This window comes from Macaca nemestrina, chromosome 11 (assembly GCF_043159975.1).
Source record: "Macaca nemestrina isolate mMacNem1 chromosome 11, mMacNem.hap1, whole genome shotgun sequence".
Classification (NCBI taxonomy): domain Eukaryota; kingdom Metazoa; phylum Chordata; class Mammalia; order Primates; family Cercopithecidae; genus Macaca; species Macaca nemestrina.
Window position 1 is genome coordinate 98575241 of NC_092135.1, and position 22624 is coordinate 98597864.

The following is a 22624-nucleotide window of genomic DNA, read 5'->3' on the forward strand; positions in this document are numbered from 1 at the left end:
TCTCAAAACACACACACACACACACACACACACACACACACACACACACACAATACCTAGGTCCCACCTCATACCAGTCAAATTAGAATATTGGAATATGGGAAAAGGGCATTAATATTTTTTTAAAAGCTCCCCCAAGTGATGCTAATGTGTGGCCAGATAACCATGGCTGTCTTTACTAAGACAATCACTGCTGGTCTTTGGTAAGAATTCTAAAAGAATCTTCACAGGATCTATTACATTATTCTAAGTAACTAGAATGGCAAGTGGTGTAAGCTTTTATCTTTTATTAAAACCTGAGAGAGACCTTTAGGATGTATATTTCCTAACATCATTCTGTTTAAGTAGAAAATGTAGACTGCCTCCCAATTATAAAAACAATGCACTACCTTGTAAGAATAGTTGGACACAACCAGTAAACTCATGAGAGATGTTCAGATGTCTGAGAGTAACTACTACTTATACCAAACATTCATTACTCCACAGGATTTTATTTTTAAAATTAAATGAGGTTTTATAAAAACTATAAATTTGGGTCAAAGATTATTTAATAATAATAACATCAGCTAACACTTATCAAGTACTTACTGTGCCAGGTGCCATGTCTAAGCATTTTACATGTATTATATTATTTAATCCTAATAACAATCCTAAGAGATTAATATTATTATTAAACTTATTTTAAGCTACTATTTACTGCTTACTATTTAACATGCAAGCAGGACAACTCTGAGAAGGAACATATCAGTAGCTTCATTTCTCAAAATGAGGAAACTGAGGCTTATAAAAGTTAGATAATTGGCTGAGGTCTCATGTTCAGTTATCAGTAGAACCGGGACTGGCTGATCCCAAGGCCCTAGCTCTTAAGCACCATGCTATATTTTTTTTAATTATTATTCTCACCCAGAGGGCAGCAGATTGACAGAGTACCATTTGGAACCTTTGCCAATTGGGATTTCGGAAATTGTGAGAGTTCAGAATTTTGGCACAAGTAGGAAATTTGAAACGTGAAAGGAATTTTGGCAGGAATGACTAAGAGTCACACAGCATGTCAATATGGAGCAGTGTGGTGTCGTGGTTCACAGCATGAGTCAGTCAGGCTGCCTAGGTTTGAATCCCAGCTCCGCCACTTACTATCTGTGTCACCTTGGGCAGCTTACTTCACCTTTCCATGTCTCAGCTTCCCCACCTGGCAAGATGGGGGTAATGATACATGCCTCATCAGATTGATAGAAGGATTAAGTGAATTAATTGTCTATAAAGTGCTCAGCCTTAGAAAAATACCTAGTATATTGTCAACACCATCTGATTGTTAAGTAAATAAATTTGGGTTTAAAATATGCCACTTTCACATAAGGATTATTTTGAGCTAAAGGCAACTGAGAAGCAGCAGACACAGAAAAAAGTTATCTACCCGCCTCCTATTGACCTAAAAGTAGGGCATCAATGTCCCTTTATGAAGATGTTTCCTGACCCCTGTCTTGTACCAGGATGAGCAGAACAAGAGACAACTCCAGACTCTTATCAGCCCAGAGACGGCCCTGAAATAAATCTGCATAACAAACCTTACTAAAATAACCCTTATCCTCCATTAATTTCCCCTGTATATTTATCTCTCCACAATTTGCCACCCCCAGAAGCTCAAAACCCATTTCCTTTGTCTTCTCACTTCTCCACAAATGTATTGTCCTTTGTTAAAATAGTATATAAGCTTCTGGGTCTAACCACCTAATCACCTCATTGGGATTTTCCATTCATTTCCGTGACACCCTCCCATATGCATATGAAAAGAAACTTTTTTCTGCTGTTAAAAAAAAAAAAAAAAAAAGTCCAGCTCTCCATAAGCTAAAGCAGTTCACTCTTCATAAGCAAAACACCACCAAGAACTCCCACGTTGGAACTTATGATTAAACATCGCCTTGTGTTTTGTGCTTTACAGGTGAAGTCCATGTGGAAGGACAGGAACATTTTTATATGGAAACATCGTCTATCCTGGCTCTCCCAAAAGAAGAAGATAAAGAAATGGTGTTACACCTTGGAACACAGTATCTAACCCGCATGCAGGTAACTGGAGGAGATATAGGCTTCACCCCTAAGCAGTTGTGTGATCTCCTGGAAGTCACTGGGCATCTACATCCTTTTCTGTAAATTGCAAAAGGTGATAAAGATCACTCCTGAGGTCCCTTTTGGCAGGGGGTATGTGACTCTGGGTTCCAATGAACAACATGTATGTCCCAAAGTCACCATTGCCACTTATTACTAACATTTCCTGAGTCACAATCAGTCAGCTACACAACAGCAGACATTTCCTTGAGAGTTACTAGGGCACTAGGTACCCACAGCCTGCCGTAGCCCAGAAACTAAGGCAGTATCAAAAGCAGTCCCAGTAAAGGATTTGAGTAGACATTTCTCCAAAGAAGATATGTGAATGAACAATAAGCACATGAAAAAATGCTCAGCATCATTAGTCATTAGGGAAATGCAAATCAAAACCACAATGAAATACCATTTCCCACCCACTAGAATGTCTATAATCAAAAAGACAGACGATAACAAGTGTTGGCAAGGATGTAGAGAAACTGGAACCTTCATACATTGTCGATGGGCATGAAAAATGGCACAGCCACTTTGAAAAACAGTTTGGTGGTTTCTTAGGATGTTAAACATAGACTGAACATATAATTCAGCAATTCTGCAAGTAAATATCCACCCCAGATAAATGCAAAAACACTTATGAACAAATGTTCACAGCAGCATTACTCATAATAAACAAAAGTATAAACAACCCAGTGTCCAGCTGATGAATGGAGAAACAAAATGTGGTATATCCATGCAGTGGAATATTACTTAGCCATAAAATGAATGGAGATTTTGTCTTGTTGGCTCCTATGTAAAGGAGGCTTTTCAACCTGAGAGCAGACTGAGGAGGTTGGTGATAGTGTCGCCAGCACTTTTGTCGCTGGGTGCCTGGGCTGGGAGAAACCGCCCAAAGGAAGCACTATGATTTTGGCCACACAATTGTTGGATGAGTTAATGGGCTGGGACCAAAACCTCACCCCGGACAAGAAGCGCAGCAACATGTGGTGGGACCACAGAACATTTATAAATATTACCTCTGTGGTTTTTGCTCTGCAGAATTGTTCACATATACACATTCTGATCTTGGTCCATGTGAAGAAATTCATACTGCAAAGCTACAAAAACAGTCTGAGAAGAGCTCTCATTTTATGAAAGTTGGCTATGAGAGAGGTGTTTTTTGTTTGTTTGTTTGTTTGTTTGTTTTGCCATACTTACAGAGCTTACTTGCAAAAGTAGACGTAGAACCAGAAGGAGGCCATACTCATTTGGCATTGTCTCAAATCCAGCAGTCTTCTGGGGTGGCTGGCTCAACAGGCAAAAATGAAGAAAAAATTCAGGTTCTAACAGACAACATTGATGTACTTCTGCAGAAGATTGAAGAATTCGGGTCTGAAGGAAAAGTAGAAGCCCAGGGGATGATGAAATTAGTTGAACAATTAAAACAAGAGAGAGAATTGCCTAGATCCACAGCCTTGAAAATTGAAAGTTTTGCTGCACACACACACACACACACACACACACACACACATACAATGGAAGTTTGTGAAGTGTGTGTAGCCTTTTTGATAGTAGGAGATGACCAGTCCTGGGTAGATGACCGTTTGTTGGGAAAAAAACACATGGGACATGCCAAAATTAAAACTACTGTAGAAGAATCGAAAGAAAAGTTAAGAAAAAGGACTCAAGAATCTGATCATGATGAGCGTCTAAAAAAGGAGAACAAGAAAAGGAAGAGAAAAAGAACATGAGAGAGGAAGTGAAGGAGAAAGGAAAAGATGAAGGGACGAAGAAAGAGAAAAAGAAAGGGCTTATGACACAGAAAGAAGAAAGAGAAGGTGTTCATGAAATAGGCACTTGATATGGTTTGGCTGTGTCCCCACCCAAATCTCACATTGAATTGTAATAATCTCCACGTGTCAAGGGTGGGGCCAGGTGGAGATAATTGAATCATGGGGACAGTTTACCCATACTGTTCCCATAGTAGTGAATAAGTATCACAAGAGCTGATGGTTTTATAAATGGGAGTTCTCCTGTACAAACTCTCTTGCTTGCCGCCATGTAAGACATGACTTTGTTTTGCCTTTGCCTTCTGCCATGATTGTGAGGCCTCCCTAGCCATGTAGAACTGTGAGTCAATTAAACCTTTTCCCTTTATAAATTACCCAGTCTCAGGTATGTCTTTATTAGCAATGTGAGAACAGACTAATACAGCACTCAAGCCAAACTTCAGACTGAAGATGCAGCAGGTCTTGGGACCACAAAAGATCATGAAGCAGAGAAAGAAGGTGAAGCAGAAGTAGAAATCAATGAAGAAGCAGAAGCCATGAGCAGTCAGAAAGAAAACATAGATTTCGAAGTTGGGATCAAAGAAAATCAAAAAGCCAGAATTGAAAGTCATATAAGCACAGGACAAAAGTTGGGACAGAGAACAAGATAGAAAATCCAAGGAGAAAGAGAGGATTTGATGATTAATAAAAAGTAGTGTGAAGTCTGGTAGTCAAGAAAAACAGAGTGAAGACACAAACATTGAATCAAAGTAAAGCGATACTAAGAATGAGGTCAATGGGACCAGTGAAGACACTAAATCTGAATGTGACACTCGGTTCAATTAAAACCAATCTGATAAGACCTTAGATCAGACAGAGTACTACTGTTCAAAGATTTTTGGAAGAATGCTGAAAATGGCGTAAAATGAAGATTGACATTTAACAAATGAGGTGAAAGAAAACTATAGTAGCATAGAAAAAGTATAAAGCTCAGTCAGTTTTTAAAATTGTCATTATTAAAAATTAATTCAGGACTGATATAACCTACCAGTTTTCAGAACATATGTTAATAGTATATATGCCACTGAAAACTTAGGTCCTGTATCATATTTTTTTAAGACTTTTTAAGAAATTTTACTTAAACATGTGGCTTGCTTAGTGTTTAATTGCAAGTTTTTGTTCTTGGACTTTGAAAACAGGATTAAACGTTAGTACTTGTGTGAATCAGACTAAGTGGAATTTCATTTTTACAACTCTGCTATACTTAGCCTTTGGATTTAGAAGCAAAAATAAAGTTTCCCTGACTTTCTGTTACAAAGTTGATTGTCTCTGTCATTGACAAGTTTTAGTATTATTCTCCTTCTAATAAAGTTATTGACTCTGAACTAAAAAAAAAAAAAAAAAAGAAAAGGAATGGAGTACTGACACATGCTACAACACGGATGAAACCTGAAAATATTATGCTAAGAGAAAGAAGTCAGTCATAAAAGACTACGTAGTGTATGATTCCACTGACATGAAATGTCCATAATGGGCAAATCTATATAGACAGAAAGTAGATTAATGGTTGCCCAGTGCTGGGGGTTTGGGGAAGATGAGGAGCAAGTGCTTAATGGATACAAAATTTCTTTGCAGATGCTGAAAATGTTCTAAAATTAGATTATGGTGATGATTACACAATTCTGTAAATATAAGTATTTGTTGAATTACTAGATATCTTTTACTGGGCAGAGGGGAAATACAAGGATGAGAAAGTAAACTATTAAATTGCATTTACATAACTTTGGGAACTTACATCTTGCAGGAATATGTGGCTGCAGCACTGAACGTCCCAAGGAATAGAATCGCCTGCCACATGAAAAGAACTGGAGGAGCGTTTGGAGGGAAAGTGGCCAAACCTGCTGTGCTAGGAGCTGTCAGTGCTGTGGCCGCCAACAAGTAAGAGTCACAGTGGCATCATTAGCAGTCCAAATAGCATTGATGCCATCTGCATTCTTTCAGCCCAGCACCCCAGCTTTCGTCTCAGCTTTCAACTCAGCTGAGGTTGGCCACATGGAAGGAATGTCAAACCCCAGCCCCAAAAGAGACATAGTTTGTCATCAAATAAAGCAGGGGCTCTGCAGCCACCTGGGAATGTTCACTTAGCCTCTGTGTCATCCAGCTGGAATACCCAAACACTGCACTAGCCATGACTTTTGTGAACCTTGTAACTACCAAAGTTCAGTTATTCAAACTAATTTGTCCCAGGCTACTTCTACAAAAAGAAAAACCATGAACATCTTAGCTCATTGGCACTTTCCAACAATAGGAAAAACTGTCCTATAAATTGCAGGTTTGCAGGCACTGGGAACATTCCATCAGAAACCAGAGGAGTCCTCGATGGACATTTTATGAAAGGGGAGTCTGAATGCAAGGAAGGTTACGCTCGATGGAGTATTGGAGCTCAACCCTTTTAGCCTCAACATCCCCTTTAAGGCAAATATTTAAAATCGCAATTACTTTTGCACCAACCTAATATTTTAATGCTCTCTTAACTATCTCAAAGTGAAATTCACAACAATAAAACCTACTAGGGGGCGGAGCAAGATGGCCGAATAGGAACAGCTCCAGTCTCCAACTCCCAGCACGAGCGACACAGAAGACCGGTGATTTCTGCATTTTCAACTGAGGTACTGGGTTCATCTCACTGGGGAGTGCCGGACGATCGGTGCTGGTCAGCTGCTGCAGCCCGACCAGCGAGAGCTGAAGCAGGGCGAGGCATTGCCTCACCTGGGAAGCGCAAGGGGGAAGGGAATCCCTTTTCCTAGCCAGGGGAACTGAGACACACAACACCTGGAAAATCGGGTAACTCCCACCTCAATACTGCGCTTTAAGCAAATAGGCACACCAGGAGATCATATCCCACACCTGGCCGGGAGGGTCCCACACCCACGGAGCCTCCCTCATTGCTAGCACAGCAGTCTGTGATCTACCGGCAAGGCAGCAGCGAGGCTGGGGGAGGGGCGCCCGCCATTGCTGAGGCTTAAGTAGGTAAACAAAGCTGCTGGGAAGCTCGAACTGGGTGGAGCTCACAGCAGCTCAAGGAAACCTGCCTGTCTCTGTAGACTCCACCTCTGGGGACAGGGCAATAACAAACGCAGCCGAAACCTCTGCAGACGCAAACGACTCTGTCTGACAGCTTTGAAGAGAGCAGTGGATCTCCCAACACGGAGGTTGAGATCTGAGAAGGGACAGACTCCCTGCTCAAGTGGGTCCCTGACCCCTGACTAGCCTAACTGGGAGACATCCCCCACTAGGGGCAGTCTGACACCCCACACCTCACAGGGTGGAGTACACCCCTGAGAGGAAGCTTCCAAAGCAAGAATCAGACAGGTACACTCGCTGTTCAGAAATATTCTATCTTCTGCAGCCTCTACTGCTGATACCCAGGCAAACAGGGTCTGGAGTGGACCTCAAGCAATCTCCAACAGACCTACAGCTGAGGGTCCTGACTGTTAGAAGGAAAACTATCAAACAGGAAGGACACCTACACCAAAACCCCAGCAGTACATCACCATCATCAAAGACCAGAGGCAGATAAAACCACAAAGATGGGGAAAAAGCAGGGCAGAAAAGCTGGAAATTCAAAAAATAAGAGCGCATCTCCCCCGGCAAAGGAGCGCAGCTCATTGCCAGCAACGGATCAAAGCTGGATGGAGAATGACTTTGACGAGATGAGAGAAGAAGGCTTCAGTCCATCAAATTTCTCAGAGCTAAAGGAGGAATTACGTACCCATCGCAAAGAAACTAAAAATCTTGAAAAAAAAGTGGAAGAATTGATGGCTAGAGTAATTAATGCAGAGAAGGTCATAAACGAAATGAAAGAGATGAAAACCATGACACGAGAAATACGTGACAAATGCACAAGCTTCAGTAACCGACTCGATCAACTGGAAGAAAGAGTATCTGCGATTGAGGATCAAATGAATGAAATGAAGCGAGAAGAGAAACCAAAAGAAAAAAGAAGAAAAAGAAATGAACAAAGCCTGCAAGAAGTATGGGATTATGTAAAAAGACCAAATCTACGTCTGATTGGGGTGCCTGAAAGTGAAGGGGAAAATGGAACCAAGTTGGAAAACACTCTTCAGGATATCATCCAGGAGAACTTCCCCAACCTAGTAGGGCAGGCCAACATTCAAATCCAGGAAATACAGAGAACGCCACAAAGATACTCCTCGAGAAGAGCAACTCCAAGACACATAATTGCCAGATTCACCAAAGTTGAAATGAAGGAAAAAATCTTAAGGGCAGCCAGAGAGAAAAGTCGGGTTACCCACAAAGGGAAGCCCATCAGACTAACAGCAGATCTCTCGGCAGAAACTCTACAAGCCAGAAGAGAGTGGGGGCCAATATTCAAGATTCTTAAAGAAAAGAATTTTAAACCCAGAATTTCATATCCAGCCAAACTAAGTTTCATAAGTGAAGGAGAAATAAAATCCTTTACAGATAAGCAAATGCTTAGAGATTTTGTCACCACTGGGCCTGCCTTACAAGAGACCCTGAAGGAAGCACTAAACATGGAAAGGAACAACCGGTACCAGCCATTGCAAAAACATGCCAAAATGTAAAGACCATCAAGGCTAGGAAGAAACTGCATCAACTAACGAGCAAAATAACCAGTTAATATCATAATGGCAGGATCAAGTTCACACATAACAATCTTAACCTTAAATGTAAATGGACTAAATACTCCAATTAAAAGACACAGACTGGCAAACTGGATAAAGAGTCAAGACCCATCAGTCTGCTGTATTCAGGAGACCCATCTCACACGCAGAGACATACATAGGCTCAAAATAAAGGGATGGAGGAAGATTTACCAAGCAAATGGAGAACAAAAAAAAGCAGGGGTTGCAATACTAGTCTCTGATAAAACAGACTTTAAACCATCAAAGATCAAAAGAGACAAAGAAGGCCATTACATAATGGTAAAGGGATCAATTCAACAGGAAGAGCTAACTATCCTAAATATATATGCACCCAATACAGGAGCACCCAGATTCATAAAGCAAGTCCTTAGAGACTTACAAAGAGACTTAGACTCCCATACAATAATAATGGGAGACTTCAACACTCCACTGTCAACATTAGACAGATCAACGAGACAGAAAGTTAACAAGGATATCCAGGAATTGAACTCATCTCTGCAGCAAGCAGACCTAATAGACATCTATAGAACTCTCCACCCCAAATCAACAGAATATACATTCTTCTCAGCACCACATCGTACTTACTCCAAAATCGACCACGTAATTGGAAGTAAAGCACTCCTCAGCAAATGTACAAGAACAGAAATTATAACAAACTGTCTCTCAGACCACAGTGCAATCAAACTAGAACTCAGGACTAAGAAACTCAATCAAAACCGCTCAACTACATGGAAACTGAACAACCTGCTCCTGAATGACTACTGGGTACATAACGAAATGAAGGCAGAAATAAAGATGTTCTTTGAAACCAATGAGAACAAAGATACAACATACCAGAATCTCTGGGACACATTTAAAGCAGTGTGTAGAGGGAAATTTATAGCACTAAATGCCCACAAGAGAAAGCAGGAAAGATCTAAAATTGACACTCTAACATCGCAATTAAAAGAACTAAAGAAGCAAGAGCAAACACATTCCAAAGCTAGCAGAAGGCAAGAAATAACTAAGATCAGAGCAGAACTGAAGGAGATAGAGACACAAAAAACTCTCCAAAAAATCAATGAATCCAGGAGTTGGTTTTTTGAAAAGATCAACAAAATTGACAGACCACTAGCAAGACTAATAAAGAAGAAAAGAGAGAAGAATCAAATTCACGCAATTAAAAATGATAAAGGGGATATCACCACCGACCCCAAAGAAATACAAACTACCATCAGAGAATACTATAAACACCTCTATGCAAATAAACTGGAAAATCTAGAAGAAATGGATAATTTCCTGGACACTTACACTCTTCCAAGACTAAACCAGGAAGAAGTTGAATCCCTGAATAGACCAATAGCAGGCTCTGAAATTGAGGCAATAATTAATAGCCTACCAACCAAAAAAAGTCCAGGACCAGATGGATTCACAGCTGAATTCTACCAGAGGTACAAGGAGGAGTTGGTGCCATTCCTTCTGAAACTATTCCAATCAATAGAAAAAGAGGGAATCCTCCCTAACTCATTTTATGAGGCCAACATCATCCTGATACCAAAGCCTGGCAGAGACACAACAAAAAAAGATAATTTTAGACCAATATCCCTGATGAACATCGATGCAAAAATCCTCAATAAAATACTGGCAAACCGGATTCAGCAACACATCAAAAAGCTTATCCACCATGATCAAGTGGGCTTCATCCCTGGGATGCAAGGCTGGTTCAACATTCGCAAATCAATAAACATAATCCAGCATATAAACAGAACCAAAGACAAAAACCACATGATTATCTCAATAGATGCAGAAAAGGCTTTTGACAAAATTCAACAGCCCTTCATGCTAAAAACGCTCAATAAATTCGGTATTGATGGAACGTACCTCAAAATAATAAGAGCTATTTATGACAAACCCACAGCCAATATCATACTGAATGGGCAAAAACTGGAAAAATTCCCTTTGAAAACTGGTACAAGACAGGGATGCCCTCTCTCACCACTCCTATTCAACATAGTGTTGGAAGTTCTGGCTAGGGCAATTAGGCAAGAGAAAGAAATCAAGGGTATTCAGTTAGGAAAAGAAGAAGTCAAATTGTCCCTGTTTGCAGATGACATGATTGTATATTTAGAAAACCCCATTGTCTCAGCCCAAAATCTCCTTAAGCTGATAAGCAACTTCAGCAAAGTCTCAGGATACAAAATTAATGTGCAAAAATCACAAGCATTCTTATACACCAGTAACAGACAAACAGAGAGCCAAATCAGGAATGAACTTCCATTCACAATTGCTTCAAAGAGAATAAAATACCTAGGAATCCAACTTACAAGGGATGTAAAGGACCTCTTCAAGGAGAACTACAAACCACTGCTCAGTGAAATAAAAGAGGACACAAACAAATGGCAGAACATACCATGCTCATGGATAGGAAGAATCAATATCGTGAAAATGCCCATACTGCCCAAGGTAATTTACAGATTCAATGCCATCCCCATCAAGCTACCAATGAGTTTCTTCACAGAATTGGAAAAAACTGCTTTAAAGTTCATATGGAACCAAAAAAGACCCCGCATCTCCAAGACAATCCTAAGTCAAAAGAACAAAGCTGGAGGCATCACGCTACCTGACTTCAAACTATACTACAAAGCTACAGTAACCAAAACAGCATGGTACTGGTACCAAAACAGAGATATAGACCAATGGAACAGAACAGAGTCCTCGGAAATAATACCACACATCTACAGCCATCTGATCTTTGACAAACCTGAGAGAAACAAGAAATGGGGAAAGGATTCCCTATTTAATAAATGGTGCTGGGAAAATTGGCTAGCCATAAGTAGAAAGCTGAAACTGGATCCTTTCCTTACTCCTTATACGAAAATTAATTCAAGATGGATTAGAGACTTAAATGTTAGACCTAATACCATAAAAATCCTAGAGGAAAACCTAGGTAGTACCATTCAGGACATAGGCATGGGCAAAGACTTCATGTCTAAAACACCAAAAGCAACGGCAACAAAAGCCAAAATTGACAAATGGGATCTCATTAAACTAAAGAGCTTCTGCACAGCAAAAGAAACTACCATCAGAGTGAACAGGCAACCTACAGAATGGGAGAAAATTTTTGCTATCTACTCATCTGACAAAGGGCTAATATCCAGAACCTACAAAGAACTCAAACAAATTTACAAGAAAAAAACAAACAACCCCATCAAAAAGTGGGCAAAGGATATGAACAGACATTTCTCAAAAGAAGACATTCAGACAGCCAACAGACACATGAAAAAATGCTCATCATCACTGGCCATCAGAGAAATGCAAATCAAAACCACAATGAGATAACATCTCACACCAGTTAGAATGGCGATCATTAAAAAGTCAGGAAACAACAGGTGCTGGAGAGGATGTGGAGAAATAGGAACACTTTTACACTGTTGGTGGGATTGTAAACTAGTTCAACCATTATGGAAAACAGTATGGCGATTCCTCAAGGATCTAGAACTAGATGTACCATATGACCCAGCCATCCCATTACTGGGTATATACCCAAAGGATTATAAATTATGCTGCTATAAAGACACATGCACACGTATGTTTATTGCAGCACTATTCACAATAGCAAAGACTTGGAATCAACCCAAATGTCCATCAGTGACAGATTGGATTAAGAAAATGTGGCACATACACACCATGGAATACTATGCAGCCATCAAAAAGGATGAGTTTGTGTCCTTTGTAGGGACATGGATGCAGCTAGAAACCATCATTCTCAGCAAACTATCACAAGAACAGAAAACCAAACACCGCATGTTCTCACTCATAGGTGGGAACTGAACAATGAGATCACTTGGACTCAGGAAGGGGAACATCACACACTGGGGCCTATCATGGGGAGGGGGGAGGGGGGAGGGATTGCATTGGGAGTTATACCTGATGTAAATGACGAGTTGATGGGTGCAGCACACCAACATGGCACAAGTATACATATGTAACAAACCTGCACGTTATGCACATGTACCCTACAACTTAAAGTATAATAATAGTAAATAAATTAAAAAATAAAAATAAATAAAACCTACTATACATAATTGCAAAACAATAATACAATTCCTTAGTATATAAAAAAGAAAGTAACTTGTAACCAAATAATGTATCATTGCAATATGTAAGTTCTCAGACATGACTCAACCAGAATAATTATGATCTTTTTGAAGAATACTAATGCCCCACACACTTCCAAGGAGCTTGTCTAAAGAATGTTACTGCCTCACTGACAACCAATAAGTTAGATTATCTCAAGTCCCCCTCCCCCATCACTACGTTTCTACAACTTTATGAAGCATCCAGTGTATTAACAGAGTAATTTCCTATAGGACTGGCCGTCCAATCCGGTTTATCCTAGAACGTGGTGATGACATGCTGATAACTGCTGGCTGCCACCCGCTCCTCGGAAAATACAAAGTAGGTAAAAGCAAAAGTTAATCAAACTGCCTAAGACATTGTTCAGTGTTAACCAACCAATAGTAAAGACAATTACTACATCCCACACCACTTGAAAGAGATATTTAGATGTTGCCTAAAACCACCCAAAACTTTCTATTGGTATCATGTTCAACTTGGGCACCATCCTTGATATTCCTCTGGTTCCTATCACATCCAATCACGTATATAAGCTAAGCGTGCATTGACAATTGTGACAAGATGTGTTTGTGTACAGCATGATTTCATTGCACAGAAGGACTATTGAGAAAATTGCCTTACTTGCTATCACTTTGCAGATTGGATTCATGAACAATGGTGTGATAAAAGCTGCTGATGTCGAATACTACGTCAATGGCGGGTGCACTCCTGATGAGTCTGAGATGGTGAGAAACATGCCTTTCCCATAGGTTACCAGTTGAGCTGTATGTGTTATATTTTATTTGCATAAAGATTTGTCTTACAAATCAGATAACTTCTGCCTGTGACAGGTTCAAATTAGATAAAATTCAGATAAGTGGTTTTGAATATCTGTCAGATGTGAGATTTCACTTTGTTTTGCTTCAACTCAGGTGGTGGAGTTCATTGTGCTGAAATCTGAAAATGCATACTATATTCCTAATTTCCGGTGCCAGGGTAGGGCTTGCAAAACAAATTTGCCATCCAACACAGCCTTTCGAGGATTTGGCTTTCCTCAGGGTACGGTGGTAGTCGAAGCTTACATAACTGCCGTGGCATCTCAATGCAACTTACCCCCTGAAGAGGTAATAAGTCATAACCCCCTAATAAAATGCTGAGATCATTGCTTCCAATATATCTTAAATGCCTATATATGCATTATATCAACCCCTATGTGGATTCAAAAACAATAAAGCACATCATCTATGTATCAGTTAGATTTTGCTATGTGGTAAGTCAACCACAAAACTTAAAAAACAACAGTATTTTTGATGATTCTGTGGGTCAGCTGGGTAGCTCTTCTGGTCTGGGTGAGAGCAACTGGAGCTTCATGGTCTAAGGTAGCTTCACTGACGTGTCTGGTGGTCATCACGCTGGTTCGTCTAGGATGCCTCAGTCGGGAAGGCACATCTCCACGTCACAGAGTCTCTTACCCTCCAGTATGCCAGCCCAGATTCGTTCTTGTGGTGGTGGTCACAGAGCTGCCATGAACAGCAAGAACGTGGTAAGCCCTGGTGTACAAGTGCTTTTCAAATCTCTGTCCACCTCACATACTTACTGTCCCATTGGCTAGAGCAAGCCACGCTTTAGAATCAGTATGAAGCCACCCAGGGGACAGAGAGCACAGAATGGTTACAGCCATTTGTGCAGATATTTTGCCACAATTCAAGGCTTTGGGGAGCTAATTTGAGAACAGTTAAGAAAGAGGCAACATTGTGTGGGTGTAAAAGGATTTTGAATCAGGAGAATTTTGTCTCACCACTGACAGACTTGTGACAGAGTTCACAATGGTTGGAACCTACTATTTCTCAGGGTGATTGTGATGTTAACTAGATAATACACTTAGTCTAGAGCCTGGTGCATATGGAATGCTCAAGAGTAGTTTATACTGTTTTTATTATTACTCTGATGTTTATACATGTACACTTGCACTTGCATATTCATAGCCATTAAAATAGTTTTCTTTCTTTAGACAGACTTTCTGCATATCAGGCATATAACAAAAACACATACTGCACATGTGAAACAAGCTTCTATCCCTAAAATCCATTTTATTTTATCATCTTTCAGGTTAAAGAAATAAACATGTATAAGAGAATTGGCAAAACAGCCTTTAAGCAGACATTTAATCCAGAGCCATTGCGAAGATGCTGGAAAGAATGTCTGGAGAAATCTTCATTCTATACTAGGAAACTGGCCGCAGAGGAATTTAACAAAAAGAATTACTGGAAGAAGAGGGGACTTGCCATAGTCCCCATGAAATTTTGCATTGGGATCCCCACAGCTTACTACAATCAGGTGAGACTGGGAGAGATGTCTTCTCAGCAAAAGCTTTTTTCCAAATGACCTGCTGCCTGAGAAGATCAATCATGTGCAACAAGGGATGATCCCCTCTGGGGACAGACAAAAGAAGTGGGGCAGTTTCCTTAGCAGGTAACAGAGTGGGTTTAGGCAAGCATTGGGGATCACAAGTGCCAGGGCAGACCTGGTGGTCACACTGGAAGCAATCAACAGTAAAGTCCAGCCCAGGGGTTCTGGGCTGGTATAGAAGGGCCCCAAACATGGGTATTGGGATATGGGGCCAAATTTCAAATCCATGAGAAAAGTGGGAGTAACAAGAGGGTCGCTTTCTCTTTCCTAGTTCCTTAGTGAGAGCAGCAGGGTAATCTGAAGACAGTTTTCAAAACCACATGAGAACAGACAGAGCTACACGACTCAAAAACTTGGAAACTTGGAGCTACTATAATGAGGCTCAGTGACTACCCAGCCTCCTTTTTAGTTTCACCATAACTAGTTTGTTTCTGTGTGTGTGTGTGTGTGTGTGTGTGTGTGTGTGTGGTGTTCAGTGTCTGATTCTTTTATTCTTTTTCTACTCCTATTAATCTCTGAAATGTTCCCATAATCAAACCCATGCAAAGGAAAGAACGCACAACCCCTTCACGGTGTGAACGAGGTATGCCCAAGCTGTCTCTTACCAAATTACTTCCTGTGCACACCCTTCCCCAGAGTCCACTAACAAGGTAGGAAGCCAGACAAGGAGTGGGGGAAAGGCCATGAGCACTGCACTTCCTGGAGCAGGTGTCCATCTTTCCCCCAGGTAGTACTTCTCAAGCCAGAGTAACACTGAGACCCCCTTTAAGAAGAACTTTTTTGTGGACTCTCAAAAGTTGCTTAAATTATTTATGTTAATGTTCGTCAGCTATATATAACCAAAAACCACAGAATAAGCTTCTTTTGCTCCTGCCTTTATAAAACACAAGCAAATTTGCAAAATAAGTAAAAATAATCTATTAATGCCAGTAGCATTCAAAATAACATTAATGTAACATGGTGAATGATGCTGCTTTTCTAAAACCAAATCCTCACTCACAAAAAGATAATGGCTCTGGGCGGGGTGCGGTGACTCCGTCTCCAAAAAGAAAAAGAAAAAGATAATGGCTCTGGCTGCTGCTTCACAAGTCATTGTGAAGTTTTTAATTCTAAAAGTCTGTGGGTCACTGTCTCACCTCTTGGCTCTAATATGCTCCATCAATTAAAGTAGTCGTACTTGGTGCTTATATAATTATCAACATAAAATCTAGCATGGTATCTGAAAGCACGTGGCAATACCCATTTATACAGGATCATCCACTACTCTTGTTAGATTGTCTTGGAGGTGAAAACACAAAGTTTAAAAGTTCTTGTAGAGGACTTAATGATTCTGCAAATACAGTGTCATATTCTGGAGACTGGAAGAGATGAGTTCGTTGATATTTGAATGCGTGGTGGCAGGGGTACAGGCATCAACAAGGAAGTAGGATCCTGGCCACGTGCATGAGCATATGATGGGGATTGCTCTAAAGAAAGATTCCAGCCACTTGCAGAACCACCCTACGTAGCCAGCCTCCTTCTTCCTGCCGTCTGATCCCTGGAGCCACATGCACATTCTATAGATTCTTCAATCAGAACCCCCAGCCCCAGAGATGGACAACAGCAATTAGTTTGAAAGGCAGCATGGCATGGTCGCCAAGATCACTGGGCTCAAGTTAGGAGCTGTGGGCTCCAGTCCTGATTTTACCACAAATCAGACAGCTGAGTTTTACCAAGTCTCCCCCTCTCTAGGCTTCTCTTCCCCATGTGCAAAGTAAAGAATTTGGACGAATCAGTGGATCCCAAATCTGGCCAATCATTAAGATCACCTGGGAGCTTTAAAAAAAAATGGGTATTTGGAATTCACCTCCAACCTGTCATTCCTGCCACCAAATTGGAATCTCCAGAATGGGACCCCAGCCATGTGATTCTAAAAGATCAGTGTTTGGAAACCATTAAAACACCTCAAGGTTCTTCCAGTTCCTCTAGTAGCAAGAAGAGGCTGTGCCTGTAAATGTACTCATGTGAGTTATATTTGCTTTAAAATTAATTTTCATACCCAAGGAGGGAAGAATTATAAAATGTCTGTGGGTCGGGGCTTTGGAGAGGCAGCTCCCAAGGCAACCACACAAGACCTCCAGTAGGCAGAAGATGGGAGTGATGGGCGATAAACACATTCATCTATCTACATTGATGGTTTTGAAGCCTTGCAAGAGGTTGTCTGTAGCCACTAATAATAGCTTTCTTCTCCAGAATAATATAATATTCTCTGGAATATTTTTAATGAAATAAAGATATTTAAATTGTAAAAGAAAAAAATAAAAGATTGGCTTAATGAAACAAGATTGTTCATCCAGCAGCCTAGGCTACACTCACGACAACATTTGGCTGTATCAATTTCCAAACTGGTATAATTATTTCCCTCCAGGCGGCAACTCTCGTTCACATCTATCTAGATGGCTCTGTCTTGGTGACTCATGGTGGCTGTGAACTGGGACAAGGCCTATATACCAAAATGATTCAGGTGAGATCAGTGTCTGTCTTCTCCAATATAGAAGAATATGCTTGTTACATTCAACTTAACAACTTTTTCTTGAGAAATGCCATCACACTAAATGCACAAGTCAATTGTAAGACTTGTGACTTTAGGAAGGCAAAAATGCAGGCTGGAGTGAGTGCATTGGCACAATCACAGCTCACTGCAGCCTCAACCTCCTGGGCTCAAGCAGTTCTCCCATCTCAGCCTCCTGAGTAGCTGGGACTATAGCTGTGCACCACCTATAGTGCACCCAGATAATTTTTGTATTTGTTGTAGAGACAGGGTCTCACCATGTTACCTAGGCTGGTTTTGAACTCCTGAGCTCAAGCAATCCACCCCCCTCTGCCTCCCAAAGTGCAGGGAATACAGACATGAGCCACCATGCTCGGCCTAGAATTAAGGAAATATTTTCTATTGTTCTTCCTGCATACAACAGAATCAAGTCCACAGGTCTTCTGAAAAATGTGATTCCAGATTTCAAAGATAAGATACTTGTAAGCTTTCTGGCAACTGCTCAGAGCAATACTGTGTTCATTCAAATCCTCAATTAGAAGTGAATGCATTTAGTAAGATAAAAAATTATGCTCTTAGAATTAACAATCTACTTAGGAACATTACATGACTGGCCCTTATGTGTGCCAATTTAAGACAATGTTTCAAATATGGTTGAAAGAGCGAGAGATTACTGCATTCAGAAATTTGCCCTTTTTTAAAATGTGAAATAAGAAATTTCCCCTTTTTTTAAATGTGAAATAAGACATTTGATTAAAAAACGTGCATGGGAAACAAAGCTTCACTCCCAAAGAGAGATAGAGAGAAGATATTTTCTTTAAGGAAAGCATATTATTTAATAGTATACTTGGAATTAGGAAATCACATAAACCCACAGGGCCTTCTTTGAATATATCTTGCTTCTTCACAACAAAACCCTTATGCCTCCAAAATGTCCCATGAAGGAAACATAATCTGTTAAATTATCTGTAAACAACAAGGAGAAGACGAAGGTGAAACATTAAGACAAGGGCCTCAAGCTTGCCTGCATACCAGAGCAATGCAGGGTTATCCCATCCTGGTTCCACAAAGGGCTCAGGCCAGTCATTAACCTCTCTAGGTATCTGTTTCCTCTTTTGCAAAACTGGAGATATGAACACCACCCACCTCATAGAATTGCTGGGCAGATTACAGGGGTTATAGAGTAAAGCCACCACCACTACCTTCCTCTCCACTAGAAAACTATTGATTGGCCATTAGTCACCCATAGAGACCATCTCCACAAAATGGCAAGCACCTGGATGAAAAGAGAAGCTTTGAGCCTATGAAATATATTCATATATCATATGAACCATGGCTTCCCAAAGTATGCTCCTTGGGATAGTGGTCCCATGAAATGCTTGGTGGAAAAAACAAAGAATTCTACAGTCAACAGATTTGGAAACTGTTGCAAGCTTACTACATCCCACTCATAGAGGCTTCTAAGGCATATTGCACTTTTTTTTTTTTTTTTTTTTTTTTTTTTTGAGATGGAGTCTCGTTCTGTTGCCCAGGCTGGAGTGCAGTGGTGCAATCTCAACTCACTGCAGACTTCACCTCCCAGGTTCAAGCGATTCTCCTGCCCCAGCCTCCCAAGTAGCTGGGATTACAGGCACTTGCCACCAGGCCTGGCTAATTTTTGTATTTTCAGTAGAGATGGGGGTTTCACCATGTTGGCCAGGCTGGTCTCAAACTCATGACCTCAGGTGATCCACCCGCCTCAGCCTTCCAAAGTGCTGGGATTCCAGGCATGAGCCACCACCAAGGCATATTGCATATTAAAGGCTCTGAGAAGTTTTGCAGTAGAGAAACCTGCTCAAGGAAAATGCTCTGGAAAACTCAAAGTTTGATAAAACCATGTAAATGACTGAGTCCATTTTGTCACCTTTCATCCAGATGTTAATTGGCTTGCAAGCACACGATGCAAAGAGACACCCAATAAACAACTAGCTATGATCTCAGGCATGGGAAGACAGGGACACCCAAAAAAATGAGGAAACAAAAATATGTTTTGAAAATTTTCCGTATTTTATGATGCTTTTTGATAAGTCATCATATGAAAGTCATATATTTGTATGACTTCACAATTATTTTATTAATTCAACATGGGTTTAACAAACATTTACTGAGGCTTACCAGGTGTCAGATCCTGTTCTAAGCACTAGGGGTATAGCAATAAATGAAACAGGACAAAATCCAAAGAGCCCAAGCTCACATTCTGCCACAAACTGTTACTGTGAAGAGTGCCATGTGACACTCCAAGGCACGCTGCAGGAAACAGCTTCACGCCTTCTCCTGCCAAGGTTGGTTCAAGTTCCCTCTGTGGGCTTTCTCTTTCTTTCCCCTGAATAATATCTGCCTAGAGCTTTCTATTTACTCTAAGATCATTAAAACTCCATGGATCACTTTTATTCACAGAAATAACCTCATTTCAATAATTAAAATGTCTAGTCCAAAATTCCAAAATGTACTTCAAATTGCAGTGTCTCTGCTACCTCCCATCAGGGTCTGCAGGTAGAAAGGGGGTGGGGGTGGCTTCTCCCCAACTCCCTCCCTGTACTTTTTGCGCTCCCCTCCAGCTTCTTAACCTACTTTTCAGACCCCTGTAAAGTCAGAGGAGAGAAGGGCATAGAGGTAAAAAGCAGAAAAGACCTTACCTGGCTGGCATCAGTGTAATCTGGCCATGTTACATCTGATGCCTTCTGAGAGTCCCTCCCAGGCATCTTGGGCATGGGCAGGGCCTCTCCTCTGGCTTTAGCCTCTTGTGCCTTGCCCCAGCTCCACCCTGAGCGCCAAGTCCCCCCCAGTCTCTTTCTATTGAGGCACTTCACCCTTTGCAGGAAGGCCTTATAGATGAGTTCCTTTTCAAACCTGGAGATTAGAGGTCAGAGGAGCTGGAGGGAGGGACCAGGTTGTAGGGTCCAGGAGGGAATTATTGCTTAATGGTTTTAGAGTTTCTTTTGGGGTTGATAAGAAAGTATTAGAAACAGATAGTGGTGATGGTTGCACCAAAAAAACAAAAAAATGCATGTAAGAATAAGATTGTTTTTACAATGGATAGAGTTCAAATTACGACATGAAAAATTCTTTTAGGACTATGTGAACATTGCCAAACCACCTCTGAAACAAAGTAAAATTCTTCATCTGGAGTCCAAAAATGTAGATGTGGGAAAACTCTAAAGGGAACAGAAGGCTTTCTGTACACTGGCTTCCGTCTGGCTTGGGCAGAAATGCACCCTGCAGATTGAGAGAGCACTCCTTGGAATGCAAAGGGTGAAGACTAGTCCTCTGCGTGTCTTCAGACAGCCTGCAGGTCCTCAATGGGCTGGCATGGTGGGTTGATTATGAAGAGCTTTCAAGGCTCACCAAGACTCACAGCAACCCAAGTTTCTAGACTTTTTTTCAGCCAACAATCACATCAGATTTTCAAAAGAAACATACAGCAGAAGCTGAGGGGTTTTTTGGTATGTTGTTGTTATTTTTGGTTTTTTTTGAGATGGGGTCTCATTCTGAGGCTGAGATGAATGAGTAAAAGCAGAGATCTGAATGGATTTATACTGGAATTACAAGTGGAAGCCATGCTGGGGTTCACAGACACTCAGGAGTCAGCAGGTGTAATCTCAGGAATCCAAGGTTTTACTTCAATAATTTTTATGTTCGTTTTAATGATAAACCTTTAAAACTTAAAGTAAGTACAGGTATATTTCGTATCATCCAAATGACTGCTTTATAACTGAATATTGCTGTGAGATCTCTGTCCACATTTGGGACCAAGAGTATGCTTTGTGCCAAAGCAACAAGAGCAGAGATGGACTTCGTATGTAAATGATGTTTTCTTGCCCCGTGGAGAGCGGACAATGGCAAGAAATAAAATGCAAATGAATATAGGGGTGATTTCAGTAAGAAGAAGAGTGGGGAGAAAATTGATCCATCCACTAGCACATAATAGGCATGTCAAACTCCAAAGTACCTGTGCCACAGCAGTCAATACTTTTTCCACATTCCAAGCAGCAATTTAGCTCCAGAAAACAACATCATCGATCAACTAAATTAATGTTGTTATTTTGAGTTTTATTGGCATGTAGATGGGTGCATACACTCTGTGATTATGTTTTTGTTTTCTAGTTATAAAAGAGCTACAACTCTAAGGAGACTCTACCCAGCTTCATGTTAGCATATATTACAACATTATAATAAAAATAATTTTAAATCAGCACTGCAGTATTCACGGAATGTGTTTTCCTTTGAAGAGATTCCATGTGTTACTTAAGTTTAGGAAACCCTGCCTAGATGACTAGGAAGCAGGTTCACCAAACTGATGGTCTGCATTTGAATCAGTTTAAAGAGTTAACATTTTGCTATTCCTTGTGCCTTTTATTTCTGACATTATTTCAAATGTTTATTTTTAGAATGCCTGCCAAACTCTTATGGCCCGTCTTCATCCCATCATCAGGAAAAACCCTAAAGGAAAATGGGAGGATTGGGTGAGTTCTCTACATTATCCCTTTCCAGAAAGGCAACTACATCCAGATAGGAAACAGTCCTAGACGCATGGGCTGATGGGCGGTGCCCCTTCAAGAAGCAAAGCATGTACTGGCATTTAGTTCTATTTTTTCAAAAGGGTAAAAGAGATGACTGTATACATTGAAACCCGGCTTTATTTCAGAGCCTTGTTTCTCACTAAGCATAAGAGCAGGATGGGCTCTAAAGTAAGGCACACCTAGGGCTGCTGTCCCTGTTTTGTCACCACTGGGGCAAGTCACTTACCCCATCTGAGTCTGTCTGGCTGTTGTTAAAAAAAAAAAAAAAAAAAAAAAAAAAAAAGGGGCTGTAGGCTGGGTGGCTTATAAACAACAGAAATTCATTTCTCACAGTTCTGGAGGCTGGGAAGTCCAAGATAAGGCCTCTGCAGATTTGGTGTCTGGTGAGGGCTCGTTCCCTGGTCCACAGATGGGGCTTTCTCGCTGTGTTTTCACAGGATGGAAGGGGCAAGGTAGCTCTCCAGGGCATCTTTTACGAAGTCACTAACTAAACTCATT

The 22624-nt window shown here is 40.8% G+C and overlaps 1 protein-coding gene and 1 pseudogene across 1 annotated transcript in view; both read left to right on the plus strand.

Moving 5' to 3' along the window:
- The window catches only part of LOC105468286 (aldehyde oxidase 4-like), a 76574-nt gene that overhangs the window by 43840 nt on the left and 10110 nt on the right, over positions 1–22624 (plus strand). Inside the window, exons 21-28 of the mRNA XM_071073156.1 lie at positions 1940–2064; positions 5650–5783; positions 12883–12970; positions 13288–13374; positions 13561–13752; positions 14738–14965; positions 17445–17540; positions 21995–22069. Coding sequence (XP_070929257.1) covers positions 1940–2064; positions 5650–5783; positions 12883–12970; positions 13288–13374; positions 13561–13752; positions 14738–14965; positions 17445–17540; positions 21995–22069 — 1025 coding nt within the window. The remainder of the gene's footprint in view (positions 1–1939; positions 2065–5649; positions 5784–12882; positions 12971–13287; positions 13375–13560; positions 13753–14737; positions 14966–17444; positions 17541–21994; positions 22070–22624) is intronic.
- LOC112424316 (luc7-like protein 3) lies at positions 3001–4691 on the plus strand (annotated as a pseudogene).